Below are 20,365 nucleotides of genomic sequence, written 5' to 3'. Positions count from 1 at the left end.
TGTAGAGTATCAAGAGGTGGCAAGCGTTGTTATTCCGTCTCATTGGAAACTCTACGAAGTATGACTGACTGCAAGTGTTAGTTCGCACTTCGCATGTAACAAACTTAGCTGTAAAAACGTCTCTTTTTTTCCCTCTTTCTTCTCTCACGTACTGCTTGCAAGACTTTCTTTGGTAATTCATAAAGAACAAATGGCGCGACAAATACATTGATCTGTGCTGCAATCGTAGGGTATGCCTTTTTGTATGACAAATATTGACAGAACGTACATTTACAGGGCTGTGGCGCAAATATTCTTAAAAGAAATTAGTAGCTTCAGTATGATAGAATCTGCATCGAAGTGTCGCTAAGCCAATCACGTGCCTTCTATCAAAACTTTTTGTTTCAAGATGGCGGGTGAGTGCTGTGTACTCGAATGGAATGATTTCTAACTTTTGTGGTTTACAATGAGGCATTTACCCACTCTGTGCGTTTCAGATGTCTCGTCGTATTTGCAAGATGAAGACGAAGAAAACCCAGATGAAGGTATGATAGATTATTTAAGTCCCCTTTCCTTTTAAATGTAAGGTGTAACAAATTGATGTAAAGAAAGACAGCGCTGTTCTGTAAATGTTGGTGTGTTGTGTGTCATTGTCTAGCCGTGTGTCAGCTAGGTTATGGAAGTTTCATTGTTTCCAATTTCATAACATGTCATCTGCTACGTTAGAAGTACTATGTAGTATTACACGTGCGGTGTTTGTGTCTTTCAGTTGTAGCAGGGATAGGTGGGAGTTTGCTTGTGAATATTGTTGTATTAAGACCGCTGCATAATTGTACATTGAATGATTGCCGTTAAGACGACATTGTATTGGAAATAAGTGTCTTACATGACGATTACTAAATCATTTGCTTTATGTCGTTGTAAATACTTGTTATCTTCAGCAATGATATTCCGTGACAACTGACCAGGATCCAGAAAACAAAGTTTTAACTATGATGAAGATCCGTAAAATTTAGTGTATCCAGCCATGCAGGCTAGAAAAATACTTTAGACATGGATCATTGCGGCTAGTTTGCGCGCGTAGTGAACATTATCTGAAAAAGAAATTAGTTATATATAGCAGTGTAATTGAACTATTAGAAGTGAACAATTCATGCTGTAAAAGTACATTTATTCCTTCGAATTTCTTAAGACGCAGAAGTTGATGATGGGCATATTTTAGTTTAAAACATTGTGTACAGAGCGGCTGTAAGTCATAAACATTGCTGTTAAATGCGATGGCTTGTTTACATTTCCTTTTTGGCTATTAACTGCGACAGTATACGTTCACGGGTTGTACTAAATGATGTAGCAATCATACTTCATACAATGGTTAACAATGAGCCGGAGGTATTTTAAGAATAGTAAAAATGTAAATCACATTCGTACTTAGTGCCATACTGTGTCTTTGACACATACTTGACGTGTTGGACCAGGGATTTCAAATCAAAATATTTCGTTACTATCCTGTAGAATCTATGGTTTTCCAGTTAGCGTAGAAATTCCTGTTCTTAATGTGGCTTATGATATTTTCAAAATTTCCTAATTATCGAAAGAGAGAATTGAAATTAAAAGTTATCAATAATTGTAGTTTTCTATATTTGATACAAATTGTAGAATGTTATTTCTATGTTTTATAGTGATTTACTAGCTTTGATAAAACATTAAAGACCACAGTTTCATTTGTTGTTATTTGGAAGTGTCATCCCTAAATAAAAATGAGGTCAGAATGCACTGTGTGTGTCTTTTTTTTTTCTTTCGTCAGTAACCTACAAAACTTTGAATGTATCATGCCTATCATTGCTTTTAGTTGGGCCTACAGAAGTTTACTATTACTTACTCAAAACCATTACATGTATATAGATTTGTCATTTGGAGAGACAAATTAATTTTGTAATACCATTGCTACTTTGAGTAAACAATTTTTTGCCCTGTACTTTGCCAGGCCATTTGTGGTTTGTTACATTTACACAAAATAAGAGTAACATTTTGGTTAAAGTACATGTAACATTAAAGAAACTATTTGGAGTTTAAAGAATTATCCTGGTCTGAGCTGTCAGTAGGCTGTATTATTTTCAGATTGTTTTGTTATGCTTAACAATTTATCTAAAAACATTAATTGCAAAGTTACTGATCATGTGATAGTTGAAACCAATTTTATGTACACTTTTAATAATACAGGAGAAGTTTTATGCCAGAATTTTTTCAGTTTTCACCACATGCTAAATATGTTAGAGCATACTCTAGGGGACATTGTGGAATTTGTAGTTTTAGATCAAAGATTCTGCAACCACTGCTTTGGATAAAGGAAAGTGTAGCTCTCTGTTTCTTTTGGTCTTGGGGGCACTTATTTGCAGATCACTAGGTCATGTATGGAGAGTCAGTTAAGGTATCGTACACATTATGTACAACGTCGGTCGTGCTTCATGTTGCAAGAGTTGGTGCTGTGTTGTGCTCCAAAAAAGAGATTGAATGATCCGTAATGATTAAAGAGTTTGAGACAATGAATTGAAGCGAGCAATGTCCTGTGTACTAACCTCTAATAAATGTGTGTTAATATCCAGGAGAGTTCATGAAGAGTAAAGCAATCAAAATTTTGTCACAGCTGCTACCGCTTTTCACATGGTGTACAGATCTTCAGAGACTCACTACGCACCAAATATCGTTAGTTTTAGAGGTCATGGTGGTATTTCATTTGGCCAGATATGTTAGTATCCTGTGTTCAGTTATATTTCTAGCATGATTTGACACCAGTCCACAATCTGCATTATGATATTTACTACTCTCCCACATGGATCTTGTGGCAACAGAATGATTGTAGTGTAACTCAAGGTCTAGTTGAGTTGACAGTTGGTGGACCCAGTAATTGTGAATGTGAAATACAGGTTGCCGTAATTTACCGATCAGTAGTGTAGAATGATGTATGTTCGCATCATATTTAACACTTTTTCTATAAAATTGAAGATAAATTCAGAAAGGTGTATTAGGTAAGGGAGATGACATATTTCAATAATTTTTCTTGTAAACATATTTAATTTTTGCAAATCGAATTATAGGGAGTCGTGGTAAAATGTTGGATGGAGCAATAGACTCCACCCCCTTGAGATTCACAGGGATGGGAATTTTTGCTTGTTATATACCCTCCAGGATGACCCCAGTTTCACTAGCCTGCTGTCCAAAATTAGTACTGGAGATCTTTCTCTGAGGGTAAAGAGTGGCCGGATCGAGGGATTGGCCATACCACCAGTTCCTAGTGCCTAGGTGGATAGACAGGCTGCACTTTAGTCAGTCATGCTGATAGGTAACAGGCTTGTGCCACAGACCTTCTTTAATTAGAATTTTTAATTACTACTATGCGAGACAACTTTTAAATTTTTCTCACAGCTTCTAGTAATAAACTAAAAGTTAAATTTTGTTTTTCAGGCTAAGCTTAATATTTACTGAAATGTACTCTACCATGTGGCACTTTTCAATATGGTTTCTTTCAGCACTATTCTATTTTCCCTTGCTCTTATTTGCAAAGAAATGACCAATAGTGGTGAAATTTTCCTAACCTCCGCCATGAACCATGTGGTGGCTTGCAGTGCATTTACGTACTGTTTGCAATACAATTAAAGGATCACTTTTTTGAAAGCCCCATAATAGTCTTCTGTTGTGATTCAGTGGCTTCAAGTTGCCTACAATCTTCCTCTGTATGGTACAAAAGTATGGTGTCATGTAAAGTCGCCATTGGGCTCAGCGATACTTCAAACAGCAAAGTGTTGGCACATGCTGTGCAAGGAAGCCCAGAGCTCAGAAGCTTACGTGACATGTAAGGGGTCAGTGATGTAACAGGCACCAAATTTCACCACAATTCTGACCGCCATTGATGTCAAACGATGGGAAGGTCATCATATCCCGTCTTACCCACACATCATTCCTTTTTGTGGTGCCTCTGCAGTGGAGATCATAATCACGATGCCAAGCATTAAAATCACATTGTTTTGTTGCAAATGTTACCTAAGCATTTTGAGCCCTACTGTTTCACACCTTACTGTGGGTGATCGTGGGTGACTGCTGCATTGACACATGTGTGAATAAAATGACAAAGGGTCCCTCTAAGATCCCCCAGTTTGATGACACCCTCCGTAGCACCAACCCACTACATAGAATTTTAAAAATGTATGTGTACAGAGACAACTTGTGAAATGGTCCTAGATGCTAACAGACAGGCGTCTAGAATAAGAGGGGTGTAAACAGATTGCCTGTCTGCAGGTCTCTATTATTATTATTATTATTATTATTATTATTATTTGTTGTTTTTGTTACTATTACACTACTTCACAGGTTCTTTGTACAGGCATATTTTTAAAATTCCCAATAATGGTGGATGGGTACCACTGAGGGTTCCGAAATGGGGGAGGGGGGGGGTCTTAAAGGATTTCCTTCACCCGTTTATTCATGCAAGCGTCAGTGTCGTGAACCCCCCACCCCTGTGATGACACCACAGGAAGGCACGAAACTAAAGAGCTGAAAGTGCTTAAGCATTCTTCGCTGCCTAGGATCACATTCGGATTTTGTTGAATGATTTTGAACTATTTCTAATGTTTCCACTGTACACGAGCAAAAATTTCTATTGTCCTGCACTCTGAAGGAGTGTGATCACATTTAGTGGGGATGCAGTCCCACAATGTTCTTAGAGTTGGGTTGAAATGCTCGGGGGGGGGTATCATCGGTGTCAAAGGTTGTTAAGATCATCGTCCTGTTGCTCATTGCACTGTGAACTGCCATTTTCAACCACAAAATGTGCGGGAGTCAACATCCCAAGAAGAGGGGTGGTTTTTTGATGCCTTTGTGCCATCCCCTTAGTCCTTACCATGTTGATTTTTGCAGCAGTGTGTCTGAAATGTCTTCCTTGCCACACACAAAAAACAGCAAGATTGCAAACACTGAACATAGAGATTCTGAACTTCATTGCAGACTCATTAAAAGAAGGTGTGAGATGTGAGTAAGACGTGGTATGATTTACCCACCTTACATATCATGAATTTCTGAGCTCTGGCCTTCTTTTTCACGATTCAACACTTTGCTGTTTGAAGCATCGCCAAGCTTGAGGTTTACATTGCAGGGGCCATGCTTTTGCACCATTGCTGGAGGAGGTTGTAGGCACTTTTGAGTCAAACTTCAGACTTCGGGTGTTGCAATGGGAAACAGTTACAGGGTTTTAAAAAAGTGATTTTTCGTGTTGTGCAGTGGTGTCTAATGTAGATGAACAGTAAAATACAGCTGTTTTATGTAGAAATGAATTGAGCATATATTTTACTGATGTAATAGGGTTAACACATCTGTGGGGTTAACACATCTGTGAATACAAAACTTGCAAAATTACTGATAAAAATGTCAACGATTAAATTAGAAGTTGTCACAATGACTTATTTAGTTATTTGATCCTCTCTCTTCTTTTTCCCCTACAAATAGAATTTTGTTGCAAACTCCACAAGTTCAAAACATTTGTTATTCTTAAACCACCACCATTATTAAATCCATATTTTTAACAATCACTGTAAGAAGATTCATCCAATACATTTTTTCAGCGTTGTGTTTTATAATATTTATTTTTCCTGATTTATTTATTTAAACTCACTCTTCAGTTCTCAATTTTTTTAAATGTCCCCTCCGATTTAACTTTTATTGTGGGAAAGGTATATGTCCTTAAACTGTACTTTATTATTATTTACATTTTATGACTTCATTGGACGAACTTTATACAAAGAATCTTTGTTTCCTGTCAGCCCAATACTTCATTCTCTCGGGTCTCATCCTTTCTTCATCGGAAAGCACCCTTCCTATTATCTGTCTGTTGATTCTCATTTGCAGTCTGGTTTGTTTGTCTGTGAGTTTCCTGATTTTGTCAGTTTTGTTTCTTAGGTCTTCCAGTGTAATCTGTAGCTCATCCATATCTCCCTTGATTTCTGTAATCCACTTAATGTCGCGCTTACTATTCCAAAATTGTTCTATTGTTCTCCTGATGATCCTGTTCTCTGTTCCGATTATATGTCCGAAAAATGAAATACGTTTCTTTCTTGGTTCTATTTCCTTGTAGAATGTTTCATTTGTAGCTACTCTCCTGTATCCCATCTTTCTGGTATGATTTGTTGATGCACATTCTGATGATTCTTCTCTCTATTTTAAGTATTTTGTCTATTTGTGCAGTGTTAGTTGTTTTGAAGATTGTTTCAGTCGCGTATGTTATTTCTGGTTGAGTGGCTGTTTTGTAGTGTTTTAATTTTGTTTCTATTGACAGGCTCTTTTTATTGTATTTGTTTTTGGTGATACATTGTGCTCTAGTCAATTTGTTTGTTCTCTTATGCAATGTTGGCTTTTCATTGAAGTTATAGGTTATGATTTCTCTTGGGTATTTAAATTTATCTACAGTTTTGATTTCTTGGTTTCCTATGGCAATTTTGTTTGTGAGTGGTGGGTCAGTTAACAGGATAAATGTTTTTTTAAAGGATATTCAAATTTTCTATGCTGTTTCATGTAGTGAGATAACTTGTTGATTGGTTTCCTGAATACTGTTGGACGAGAGAGCAAGGTTGTCAGCAAATCCTAGACAATTTAAACTTACGTTGTCTTTGGGTCTTCCAAGTATATGTTCTTTGGGTTAGTCTTGTACCATTCGCTCATTATGTATTCTAAAGCACAGTTGAACAGCAGGGATGCCAAGCAATTTCCTTGTCTTAAAACCTGTTTTTATGATGAATGGCTCAGAGGGTTCCCCCCTGAAATTGACTTTTGATACAGTGTTAGTTAAGGTGAGTGAGTTCTATAAATTTGATTAATTTTGTATGAAGCCCAAAATTTCTTAAGATTTTTAACGTTGAAGGTCTATGGATAGTCATATGCTTTTTTAAAGTCCAGAAAGGTTATTACTGGAGGTTTATTTTATTTCTTGTAATTTACTATGGCTAATTTTAAGTGATTTGTATTGCACAGTTTCTCCAAGGTCTGAAGCCTCCTTGGTATCACCTAATTCCTCCTCTATTTGCTCTTTTATCCTGTTGTATAGGATTCTGGAGAAAATATTGTATGTACAGTCAAAGAGAGAGATACCTCTAATTATCTGGGTTGCTTTTATCTCCTTTTTTGTGGAGTGGGTGGATTATGGCTGTGGTCCAATGTTAGGGAAACTTTTTCTGTTATCCGGATTTTTGTTAGGGCTATGTGTAAGGATTTCGAACTATATCGCTGGCATATTTCCACATTTCTGCAAAAACTTTGTCTTCTCCACATGCCTTATAATTTTTCATCTCCCTGAGTACTGTTTCCACCTCTTGGGTTGCTGGAGGATTTATGAGATCATGTGGAGTCCTGATGGGTGTGTCTGTATTAATTGCTAAAAGTTCCTGGGGTCCGTCACAATTCAAAAGTTTACTAAATGCTTTTGCCATGATTTTGGCATTTTCCTTGTCATTATGTGCCATTTTTCCATCTTCCCTTTTCAGCATTAACATGGCAGGGGCAAATTTTTGTAATTGTCTTCCAAACATTTTGTAAAAGTCTCTGGAATTGGTTTTGTGGTAATTTTCTTCTGTTGATTCAATTACATCTTACTGTGATTGTCTCTTGGTTTGCCTGATAGTGTGAACTGTTTACTGATGTTTTTGAGGTTGGTTGCATTTTCTTCTGTTTTCTGTGTTTGAAATTTTAACCATGCATCATGTCTTTCTTCATGAATTATGTCACATTCTGGGTTCCACCAGCCATGTCTTTCATATGGGTTCAATGGGGCTAAATTTTCTGCTTGTTGCCTGAGAATTTAAACCAGTTCTTCTAAATTATGTCAGTTTTATGTTTTGTATGACTTCTCTATATTTATCACTTCTAATTAGTTGGTGGGGATCAAAGACCCTCTTTAGTTTATTGCACTGTAGCTTCTTTTTTAGTGGTGTGAACTTAATTTTGATTTTGACAATGTAATGATCTGAACTTGTATCTATCCCTCTTAATACTTGAACATTGTAGAGTTCTCTGTGTAAGAATTTGTACATAAATACATGATCCAGCTGCCATTCTCCTTTTCTACAATCAGGATGTTTCCAAGTTTTAAGTTTCTTTGGCCTACTTTGTGGACTTTGAGATCAGTTTGTGTTCCCTACAGAGTTCAACAAGTTTTTGACCATTCTTATTTGTTTGTTTATGTGGAGCCCATTTTCCAATGATATCTTGGTATTTCTGTTGTCTTCAGAGTTGGGCATTGAAGTCCACTAACAGGATCTTTACATTGTTAATATTTACTTGGTTTATTGCTTGGTCAAAGATATCCCAAAACTTTCCCGCTTCTTTCCTAGTCTGTTAGAAAATTCTTCTCATTAGTAGGGACATGGGCATCGATGAGGTATAAATTTTGTTGGATGCTTTTAAACTCAAAGTTGCAACTTGAAAATCAATAATTGAATCTCCTATTTTCACATTGACTATAAACGCAGTTCTAAAAAGGGGACGTTATATACTTTATTACAATTGATATTTTTTTCTGTTGTACTTCTAAGATTGCAACTCAAAGTAACTGGATTTTCGATAGTTTAGGCCAAGGCTAGTGGCCTGCTTATGTGTTCTGTACAGCGATGTTGCAAGTGTTAGACATGAGCTATGATAGAGACAAAAGGGGGGGGTGTTAACTGCTGTTTCTACACATCTAGTAGGAGTCCAGTAGACAGACGATGTGTTGAAGCAAGACACTAAAGAATAGCATCAAATTTTCCTGTTCGTTTACAGTTCTATAATCTCAGAAATAACACATTCAGAAGAAAATGGCAAATATATTTACAACCAGGTTTTTTTAATTTCATTTAACCTGTGGTATTAGATTCAAACCTAACCACAGCTTTAAGTCGTGACATATTTGGAAAGAAATGGACATTAGTGATTCAATTTTCACAAGTGAAACTCACATTTGAACCTAAACTGGACCCTGCCTTAAGTTACAGATCAGTATGTCACCCCCAACTGTGTGTTTGGTTTCATATTTGCTACAAACAAAATCGGGAATCAACAGTGAACAACAGAATTGTTTAAATTTCAGCACTAGTAATACATTCTTTTCTTGTCTCTTATTGGCAAGTATCATCCCATTGGCTACGCGAAACTTACGCATTGTCAGTCTGAGCAGCAGAGAAACACTGCCATGACTGCTGCTGGCCCTGTTCTAGCCATTATCTGGATTTTCATTGCTTGCACTTGGTTCACATGCAGTTTTGCAGTTCACTTTAGCATTCAAAGAACCAACTGCAACATCAAGGTTGTATATGCAGCCTTCAGTGAAACCATTTGAGTGAATAGCTTGACGATAATGGATTCATATTTTCAACTTCTAAATATCACCACAACAATTAATTAAATTTGTCAGCTGCAGTGAAAAATTGACTTGGGTACTTAGTGGTGTTAATTTGACTGTTGGTGTCTGATTACCGTCACTCATCTTAATATCCATTGCATTACTTTGAGAATGAGAACCTGGTCCAAATAGGCTGTATTATTTTGTTTTATCTAGGTTATTGGCCAATTTTCAAGCACTTATCTTAAACTTCCATTTTCATTTTATGTTGTAGTATATCGCTAGTACATGTGGACAGGAAACATCTTACTATTGTACAGTGATTGTGTGTGAATGTGTAATGACACATTACTGCCCACACGTACCAATGACATATTGCAATATAGGATGAACCTGGAAGCTTAAGATATGTGCTTGAAAATGACCAAAGGTTGAAATTGGCCTATCACATAGATAATAAAAAGTAATGCAGTGTTTGTGGACCACGTTCTCATAACACATTGAGGCAGTGGACTCCTAGAAATAAAATTTTAAAATGCACTGCATTACTATTTCTTAGTCAAACAAAGCAGAATTATTGTCACTTGACTTAATATCCATTGCATTATTGTTTCTTAATCTGACAAATATAGCTTGCTCGCCAGGTTTCGAGAGGGTGCGTTTCTGGATGAGGTATCGAATATATTGCTTCCCCCTACTTGTATCTCCCGAGGAGATCACTAATGTAAAATTAGATAGATTCGAGCGCGCACGGAGGCTTTCAGACAGTCGTTCTTCCCGCGAACCATATGCGACTGGAACAGGAAAGGGAGGTAATGACAGTGGCACATAAAGTGCCCTACGCCACACACCGTTGGGTGGCTTGCGGAGTATCAATGTAGATATAGATGTAGATAGATCTGCAGCAGTTCAAAGAGCCATGCCATCTCTTACTACTATAATGGCATTTGCAAAAACTTTCTCACTTCTAATTTTTTTTTTTCTTTTCAAAGTTCACACTATGGTACCTGAGCCTAAAAGAGAATAACTTACTTGCCCCTATTGTTCAATGTAGTAATATATTATTACCAAAATAAATTGTTTGGGTGGGCTGGGGATGTATTTCAACCATGCTGAAGCCTCCAACGAAGAGTTTGTTGAAATCTGTTCATCGGCAGACATTAAGGATAAATCAGTGTTACTACTTTTAGAAATTGTTGAAAGTGAGTTGTGGCATATTTAGATACAGTATCTGTAAATTAGTGAATAGTCTAAATTTTCAAAAGTTGTGACATAATCGCGAATGTAAAACAGTGATGCAGGTACTGTCAAATGTTTTTTGTTCCAGTCTTTGATCACGGTATAAAGTCCTTTGATGATGACTGGTTTGTCAGTAATGACTATCTGCAGATGTACAATATAAAAATATATACATCTAGTGGGCAGTCTATCTTTCAAAACAATACAGTATTTCCTATCACAATATAGTCTGATACAAACTGGGAATGTACAGATAAAATAAGGTAAAATGTACCAGTTCTACACCATGTCCTAATGTGAAAAGCCGTCATGGCATCATCAAAACATAAACACACACACACAGCAAAGCATTGTCACGTAGAGTTAAAATATGGTGTAAAATATGCCACATCGCCCAGTCATTTTGCAACTGGCGTTACTTTACAAAATATACTGAAGTGCAGTAGCTATCAAAAATATGTATGCCTGTACGCTTCATAGATATTGCTAGTGTGGACTTAATGTATTCTTCATTTACATAAGACCCATAATATGATGAAAATACAGTAGGTAAAATACATACAGCAGACTTTTAAATTTTGATAATTACTATAGAAACAAATTGTAATAAAATAAGACGAAGACAGTAACATTATTTAAAGGAAATGTGTAAAGGTAATAGGTTTTGACACTTTCTCGGTGAATTTACGGTCAAAAATAAAATATACGTAATACACTGCCTATAGCAACCTATAAATTACCTATGAAAGATAAAATGACAAAATAACTGTATGGAACAAAAGACAGGTCAATGATCAGCACCTTCTGTTGGCTCGGCCACCATGATGTTACGTAGGCGTGTAGCGGTCATAAGAATTTAACCACTAGAGGGCTTTTCGTACATCGTGATACATCTCCCGCAGAAAACGTTTATACAACGTATTACCAGTCAATAAATAAGATTATATAGTCTAGCCATAAAATCCATGAATAGATAGGGTATAATCAGTTGCAGGACTAGAGGGACGAGTGTATGGAAGGAAGGCAAATGCATACTGTTCTCGACATAAATAAGCAACAAGGCTATATATAAAGCGTGGCATTAAGTAGTTATTGTAATATGTTATCAGATAAAGCAGAGGAGGTCTTAGGCACAAAATCACTCAATCCATTGAATACCCCTGTGGGCTCATGCTTTCTGCAAAGGGTTGTACTCTCGATTTGTTAGAGGAGTTGGAGATTTATAAGGCCAAAAAGCATGAGCCCACTAGAGTACTCGTGGACAGAGCGATTTTGTGCCTAATGCTTACTTTGCTGTATTTGATAACATGTTACTCAATGCCTCACTTATTTATATCTAGCCTTGTTGCTTATTTATGTCAAGAACAGTATGCATTTGCCCTACTTCAATACATTTGTCTATTCATGGATTTAATGGTCAGACTATATAACCTTATTTATTGACTGTTAATACGTACCACTTTTTCTGTGGTAGACGTACCACAATGTACGAAAAGCCCTCTAGCAGTTTAAGTTCTTATGACCGCTATGTGCCTACGTAACATCCTGGTGGCCGAGCCAACAGAATGCGCTGATCATTGATTTGTCTTTTGTTCCATACAGTTATTTTGTCATATAGACATTTTATCTTTCATAGGTAATTTAGCGGAGAGGTATCTGTTGAGAGGCCAGACAAATCTGTGGTCCCTAAAGAGGGGCAGGAGCCTTTTCAGTAGTTGCAGGGCAACAGTGTGGATGATTGGCTAATCTGGCCTCGCAACATTAGCCAAAGCGGCCTAGCTGTGCTGGTACTGCGATCGGGTGAAAGCAAGGGGAAACTACAGCTGCAATTTTTCCCGAGGGAATGCAGCTTTACTGTATGGTTAAATAATGATGGCGTCCTCTTGGGTAAAATAGTCGCCCCATTCGGATCTCTGGTCGGGGACTACTCAGGAGGACATTGTTATCAGTACAAGGAAAGCTGGCGTTCTACGGATTGGAGCATGGAAAGCCCGATCCCTTAATTGGGCAGGTAGGTTAGAAAATCTAAAAAGGGAAACGGATATAGTGGGAATTAGTGAAGTTCAGTGACAGGAGGAACAAGTCTTCTGGTTAGGTGGAAATTTGGGTTATAAGTACAAAATCAAATAGGGCCAGTGTAGGAGTAGGTTTAATAATGAATAAAAAATAGCAGTGCAGGTAAGCTACTATGGACAGCATAGTGAACACATTATTGTAGCCAAAATAGACACAAAGCCCACACCTACCACAATAGTAAAAGTTTATATGCAAACTAGCTCTGCAAAATACGAATAGATTGAAGAAGTGTGTGGTGAGATAAAAGAAATCATTCAGATAGTGAAGGGAGATGAAAATTTAAGTCATGGGGGGACAGGAAGATAAGGAAAAGTAGTAGGTGAATATGGAATAGGGGTAAGGAATGAAAGAGGAAACTGCCTGGTAGAATTTTGTACAGAACATAACTTAATAATAGCTAACACCTGGTTTAAGAATAATGAAAGAAGGTTGTAGATATGGAAGAGGCCTGGAGACACTGGAAGGTTTCAGATTATATAATGGTAAGGCAGAGATTTAGGAACTAGATTTTAAATTGTAAGACATTTCCAGGGGCAGATGTGGACTCATGACCACAATTTATTGGTTATGAACTGCAGATTAAAACTGAAGAAACTGAAAAAAGTTAGAAATTTAAAGAGATGGGACCTGGATAAATTGAAAGAACCAGAGTTTCAGAGAGAGCATTAGGTAACAGTTGACAAGAATGGGGCAAAGAAATACAGTAAGAGAAGAATGGGTTGAGAGATGAAATAATGAAGGCAGCAGAGGATCAAGCAGGTAAAAAGATGAGGGCTAGTAGAAATCCTTCTGTATCAGAAGAAATATTGAATTTCATTGATGAAAGGAGAAAATAAAACAAAAATGTGTTAAATAAAGCAGGCAAAAAGGAATACAAACATCTCAAAAATGAGATTGACAGGAAGTGCAAAATGGCTAAGCAGGGATGGCTAGAGGACAAATGTAAGGATGTGGAGGCATATATCATGAGGGGGTAAGATAGATACTGCCTACAGGAAAATTAGAGACAACTTTGGAGAAAAGAAGAAAAGAGAGCCACATGTATGAATATCAAGAGCTCAGATGAAAAACCAGTTAGGAGGAAAGAAGGGAAAGCAGAAAGGTGGAAGGAGTATATAGAGGGTCTATACATTTGCGATGTACTTGAGGACAGTATTATAGAAATGGAAGAGAATGTAGATGAAGATAAAATAGGAGGTATGATACTGCATGAAGAGTTTGACAGAGCACTGAAAGACATAAGTCAAAACAAGGTCCCGAGAGTAGACAACATCCCATTAGAACTAATGATAGCCTTGGGAGAGCCAGGCCTAACAAAACTCTACCATCTAGTGAGCAAGATGCATGAGACAGGCGAAATACCCTCAGACTTCGAGAGGAATATAATTATTCCAATCCCAAAGAGAGCAGGTGCCGAGAGGTGTGAAATTTAATAAGTCACGGCTGCAAAATACTGACACGAATTTTGTACAGATGAATGGAAAAACTGTTAGAAGCCGATCTCTGGGAAGTTCAGTTGGGATTCCGTCGAAATGTTAGAACATCCGAGGCAATACTGACCCGACGACTTATCTTAGAAGATAGGGTAAGGAAAGGCAAACCTGTGTTTCTAGCATTTGTAGACGTAGAGAAAGCTTTTGATAATGTTGACTGGAATACCTGCTTTCATATTCTGAAGGTGGCAGGGATAAAATACAGGGAGCGATAGGCTATTTACAATTTGTACAGAAACCGGATAGCAGTTATAAGTCAAGGGGTATGAAAGGGAAGCAGTGGTTTGGGAAGGGAGTGAGGCAGGGTTGTAGCATATCCCCCGATGTTATTCAATGTGTATATTGAGCAAGCAATAAAGGAAACAAAAGAAAAATTTGGAGTAGGAATTAAAACCCATGGAGAAGAAATAAAAACTTTGAGGTTTGCCGATGACATTGCAATTGTCAGACAGCAGTGAAGCACCTGGAAGAGCAGTTGAACGGAATGGACATTGTCTTGAAAAAACGAAGATAATTGTGTGTAGTCAAATTAAATCAGGTGATGCTGAGGGAATTAGATTAGGAAATGAGACACTTAAAGTAGTAAAGGAGTTTTGATATTTGGGGCGCAAAATAACAGATGATGGTCGAAGTAGAGAGGATGTAAAATGTAGATTGGCTATGGCAAGGAAATCGTTTGTGAAGAATAGAAATTTGTTAGTATCGAGTTCAGATTTGTGTCAGGAAGCCCTTTCTGAAAGTGTGTGGAGTGTAGCCATGTAGGGAAGTGAAACATGGGCGATGAATAATTTAGACAAGAAGAAAATAGAAGCTTTTGAAATGTGGTGCTAGAAAAGAATGGTGAAAATTAGATGGGTAGATCACGTAACTAATGAGGAGGTACTGAATAGATTTGTGGAGAGGAGGAATTTGTGGCACAACTTGATTAGAAGAAGGGATTGATTTATAAGACATGTCCTGATGCATCAGGGGATGACCAGTTTAATATTGGAGAGCAGCATGGAGGGTAAAAATCATAGAGGAAGACCAAGAGATGAATACACTAAGCAAATTCAGAAGGAAGTAGGTTTTAGTCGTTACTTGCAGATGAAGCTGCTTGCACAGGATAGAGTAGTATGGAGAGCTGCATCAAACCAGTCTCTGGACTGAAGACCGCAACAACAGGTAATTTATAGGTTGCTATAGGCAGTGTATTACGTATATTTCATTTTTTACTCTAAATTCAGCAAAAATGCGTCAAAACCTATTTCCTTTATACATATACTTTAAATAATTTTATGTTATTGTATTCATCTTTTATTTTATTACAATTGGTTTGTATAGTAATTATCAAAATTTAATAGTCTGCTATATGTATTTTACCTACTGTATTTTCATCATATTACGTGTCTTACGTAAATGAAAAATACGTCTAAGCCCACACTAGCGACTTCTATGAATCATATAAGCAAACATATTTCTGGTAGCTACTGTTCTTCGGTACGTTTTGTACAGTAAGGCCAGTTGCAAAATGACTGTGTGGATGATGTGGCCTATTTTACACCATATTTTAGTTCTGTGTGACAATGCTTTGCTGAGGGTGTTTTTATGTTTTAACAATGCCATTATGTCATTATCACATTAGGACATGGTGCAGAACAGGTACGTTTTACCTTTTTATGTATTACCAATTTGTATCAGAGTATATTGTGATAGGAAATACTGTTGTTTTGAAAGGTGTACTGCCCACTAGTTGTATATTTTTTTTATATTGTATATCTGGAGATGGTAATTACAGACTGAAACTGATCGTCATTGAAGGACTTCATATTGTGATCAAAGACTGGAATAAAAAACATTTGAGTCTAAATTTTGTTTCCCTCAGATAATGCAAATGCGAGTGTTCACTTTGCACACAACAAAATATTTAATGTATGGAAATCTTCTTACAGATAATGAGGAATCCATTGCAAGGTGTGTTATTTTGGAAAGGGTGGGAGGACACTACGTACTGCTTTAACAGTTCCTGTTGCTGTTAATGAGTATGCCACCCAGTAGAAACTTTTCTCACTGGAGCTTAGACTCATAATTGCTTTGAAATTAGCCCTTGTGGACTCTTCTATGTCTAGATATAAAGTTTCTGAAATAATTTATCTCTTCTTTTGCCACTGCTATTGTAAGACGTACAATGTGTGAATGGTGTTGGCTAGTCTCTAGTTTCAAACTAAATAATCCTGTTTGTGACTTGACTTGAAAGAGACCCTCTCTGCGTGCACGCATATACATGCAGAGTAGAAAAGTAGCTACCTACTCCACCTTTTTATCAATTACTAAAAACTTGGTATAATTGTCACTTTGTGGCAGGCCCTCCTGGAAATTGATTTGTTTAATACTGTGAACTTTTCTTATTGATGCCACTGAAATGTCACTGTCATCTGGGAATGTTCTAACATGACTGGAAGCTTTTGGCGTGGTATTAATATGCTGTAGCTTGGTGAATTTGTCCATACCAGTGACTTAAATATAGTTTGATTTTGTTGTTTGTAGTTTGTTACCTAGGTTATATTTTGCATGATTGGTAGGAAGGGAGCTGATTGTAATTAGCTGTAAAGGAGTAGCAAAGTTATTGCGAAAAGCTTATGGTTACTATGTGTTATGGCACAACCAAGTAATTGTATTAATCAGTATACTTTATAATGCGTTAACGGCCAAATTTCTTTGTCTTCAATCTACATTTATTTCTAGGATTCCTGATGGTCAAGACATAGACTGGGAAATGGAATTTAAAATAAAAAAATTTATATAACCTTGCAATAAGTGCTACATTTTAGTAAATCCCCAAATGGGAATCATGGCATATGTCACATTCTTTTTGCAATTTCTTTTATTTCTTGTGGCAGGTGACAAAGAATTCAGTATGGAGACCCACATTGCACACAGAACACGCCTTCCTTACATTTTACTTTCAAAATCCACATTTTCTTTCTTTCATCAATGTTGTGCATTCAGTCACATGTCTGGCTCGCAGTCCAGAGTTAAAGTGGAACATGTCTGATCTCACTGGTTTCCCATGATTGAATTTAGGAAATGATGTTTTGCTTATCAGTGCTCAGGCTGTCAGAAGAGAGAAATCTAAATTTCACGAAATTCTTATTCAGCACATCAGTTACTGGAAGACTTTTGAACGGGGTATCACATTGTCAGCTGGATTTCTGTTGAGATGTGTGTTGTCATTGGAGACTTCCTTATGTCATGTGGCTCATGCATTGTCGTTCACACCTTGTCAGTCCTCATTCTCATTCCAAGAAAACCATTCCTGTGGGAGAACATATTATCCAGTGAAGAGCAGAATACCTAAGAACTTTCATATCCATTCATTGGATCAAAGCTGTGATTCTTGTTCTGTGTGGTATATTGGATACTTTCACTAACAGTAGAGTTCATTACTTGTTCATCAAAAATTCTTCAAAGCAATCAACTGCAGACTTTCCTTTTCCTGCCTCTACCAAATGGTGTTACTGCTGTTCAGTTTCTGCTAGATCAGGTAGGATGTACTGCGAGTTGCATCTTAAGTTGTGCAATTAGTAGTGCAGGGAGCTTTTGTCTCATTCACGTCGTCCTCATCAGAAGCAGCCTTGAAAATGGGTAATTGACAAGATCTTAAATTTCCCTTATAAAGTTCTTTATAGTGACTCCTTGTGTCTAGGGAGAAAAGAAAAACAATGTTTTAAGTGGAACCTGCTGTGAGCCACAAATGGAAAGCCCTTGTGGGAAAATAAAATAAACCTTGAGAAATAAACAAATGGTGAAAAGCTTCAAAAACTATTATAGAACATGCCAGTGCAAAGGTGCTGGACGTTATTTGCATAATAACTCTTGGAACTCTGAAAAACTTTGCTTCTTCACGCAAATAATTATTTACTGTTCACTCATTCAACAACTAACAATCAGTGCACAAGTTTGACAAAGTTCTAGACAATAATTGAAAATAGTAATAATTGCTGTCAACATAATTAAAAGTATAAAAGTTTTTTTACAAAGACAATCCCCAAACGGGGATCATGACATATTACATCAAAACAAATAGCAATATTTGTGACTATTCAGATATTACATTATGAAGTTTTGATACCCGTAATTGTCTTCTGTTCAAGGCACACGTTTCATATCTAGAGCTGAATCAGGTATAAGGGTGTATTTCTCTTTTCAGTACTGTGGAATATGGTCTTGCAAAAAAGTTTCAACAAATGGAACACCCAAAAAAGCTTTCTTGGCTAATTTAAGAAGACTTATAATGACATGCCTATGGTGTGTGATTGTATAGGGAAATAAATTTTTACCTACGGTTATTAAGATAGATTACTGCTTAGTATGCTCATTGTCACCTTGTAACATTAGTGTACTGAATTCAGTGGATGTCATTGAAAAAAGGTTTTCGTTTCTCAACTTTTGTACGTAATGGAATAGCAAAAACATAAATGTAGTCCCTAAGGTTAATCTCTAAGCTTGTTTGTAAGTAGGGAAAACAGACATTCTGAATATTAGTGGAAATTTCAACATAACAAAAGCAGTAATTGATGGAGGCTTAAAATCATACTTGAAACTAAAAGTTAAATCTATTTATGCGGCACTCTCAAATGTGCTGCATGTGAGTAGTTGAGGTTGGTACTCACACTGGAAGTACAATGAGTTGTCAATGAAATGAAAATTCACTCAATGTTTTAACTCAACAAATAAAAATGGACTGCATTTCAGAGTTATTTGGGAAGGTTACAGTTATTTGGGAAGGTTACAGTAATGATATAATTGAAGAGGACACAAGTGCTCAATTTTTTAGTGTAACATTAAAGTAATTATGTAAAATGCAATGTAGGTTGAAGCTATAAAATCCTGCAAGCAATTTAAATTAGGTGGAAGTTTCTTATTAAAGCTATATCTTAGTCCATAGGCCATTTAGTTCAGTAGTATCGGACATGTCTGAAACAATATAGGCACATTGGACGCGCATAAAACATAAACAAAATAGGATAGGATAAGGGGAGAGATGTAGGTTTCCAACATAAAGTGTATATTATTGTCAAGTGTGCGTGTGCCTTCGTGCGCATGCATGAGACAATGGGAGGCAAACTTAAGTTAGCCGAAGAAATTGTTTATTGAGGTATGTATTTAAATATGTTTTCAATGACACACAAAATTCCATGTCTAGGTCAGAGCATTGCAACAATGTTCTGAATAACAAAAGTTTCAGTTACAATAACTTTCTAAGATTGTTTAGTTTCTCCACAGTTAAAATTTAAGTTTTCCAGTTGAAACAGGAAATATTTATGTATTTATCCAATTTTAATTTACATATTTTTTCCCTTGCATATCATTGCACAAATTAAAAATAATTGTCCAACCTGCAAAAACATAAGCCCATTTCCGGGAGAGCTAAAAACCGTATGCTCAGATCCCAATAATTGACCCTTGCATGTATTTGGACACACTATTTGCACATGATTAGTGTTCCCGTTTTTCATTTGATATGGCAATTTTCCGTGATTTGTAATCCATTTAGCTGCATGTTTAATGATAGTGCTTACTAACTACTGAGCTCCTTTTGATATGTTAATATAACTGAAAACTAAAAAAATAATGTAATTAATTGAATGAGTTTCAGGAAAATTGTGCTAAGTTCCAATAATATACTAACAAGGGAACATCCCCATCGCACCCCCCTCAGATTTAGTTATATGTTGGCACAGTGGATAGGCCTTGAAAAACTGAACACAGATCAATCGAGAAAACAGGAAGAAGTTGTGTGTAACTATGAAAAAAAAGGCAAAATCTACAAACTGAGTAGTCCATGTGCAGGATAAGCAACATCAGGGGCATTGTAAGGTCAGAAGTGCCGTGGTTTCCTGTGGAGGAATCGGTTGACCTATGACCTTGCGATCAAATGTTTACGGGTCCCATTGGAGAGGCACGTCCTTTCGTCTACTAATCGCACGGTTCCGCAGGTGCTCACGCTAACCACAGGACCACGGTGCTCCTAAGCTCACAGTATCCATGATGTTGCCTATCCTGCGCATAGACTACTCAGTTTGTATATTTTGCTTATTTTTTTCATAGTTCCACACAACTTCTTCCTGTTTTCTCGATTGATCTGTGTTTGTTCAGTTTTTCAAGGTCTATCCATTGTGCCAACTTATAACTAAATCTGAGGGGGGGTGGGGGGGTGCGATGGGGAGGTTTCCTTGTAAGA

General features: G+C 36.9%; 1 protein-coding gene across 2 annotated transcripts in view; it reads left to right on the top strand.

Moving 5' to 3' along the window:
* The first annotated feature begins 204 nt into the window (after positions 1-204).
* The window catches only part of LOC126481642 (serine/threonine-protein phosphatase 4 regulatory subunit 1-like), a 341,775-nt gene continuing 321,614 nt past the window's right edge, over positions 205-20,365 (top strand). Inside the window, exons 1-2 of one of the 2 annotated variants that reach the window (XM_050105543.1) lie at positions 205-395; positions 477-524. In XM_050105543.1, the coding sequence (XP_049961500.1) occupies positions 389-395; positions 477-524 (55 nt within the window). In that variant the 5' untranslated portion in view covers positions 205-388. Of the gene's footprint in view, positions 525-20,365 lie in introns of both variants that reach the window. The other variant, XM_050105542.1, reaches the window with a different exon arrangement.

Source organism: Schistocerca serialis, chromosome 5 (genome assembly GCF_023864345.2).
Source record: "Schistocerca serialis cubense isolate TAMUIC-IGC-003099 chromosome 5, iqSchSeri2.2, whole genome shotgun sequence".
Lineage (NCBI taxonomy): Eukaryota > Metazoa > Arthropoda > Insecta > Orthoptera > Acrididae > Schistocerca > Schistocerca serialis.
Note: the sequence above shows the minus strand (reverse complement) of the source record. Positions and strands in the feature narration are given on the sequence as shown.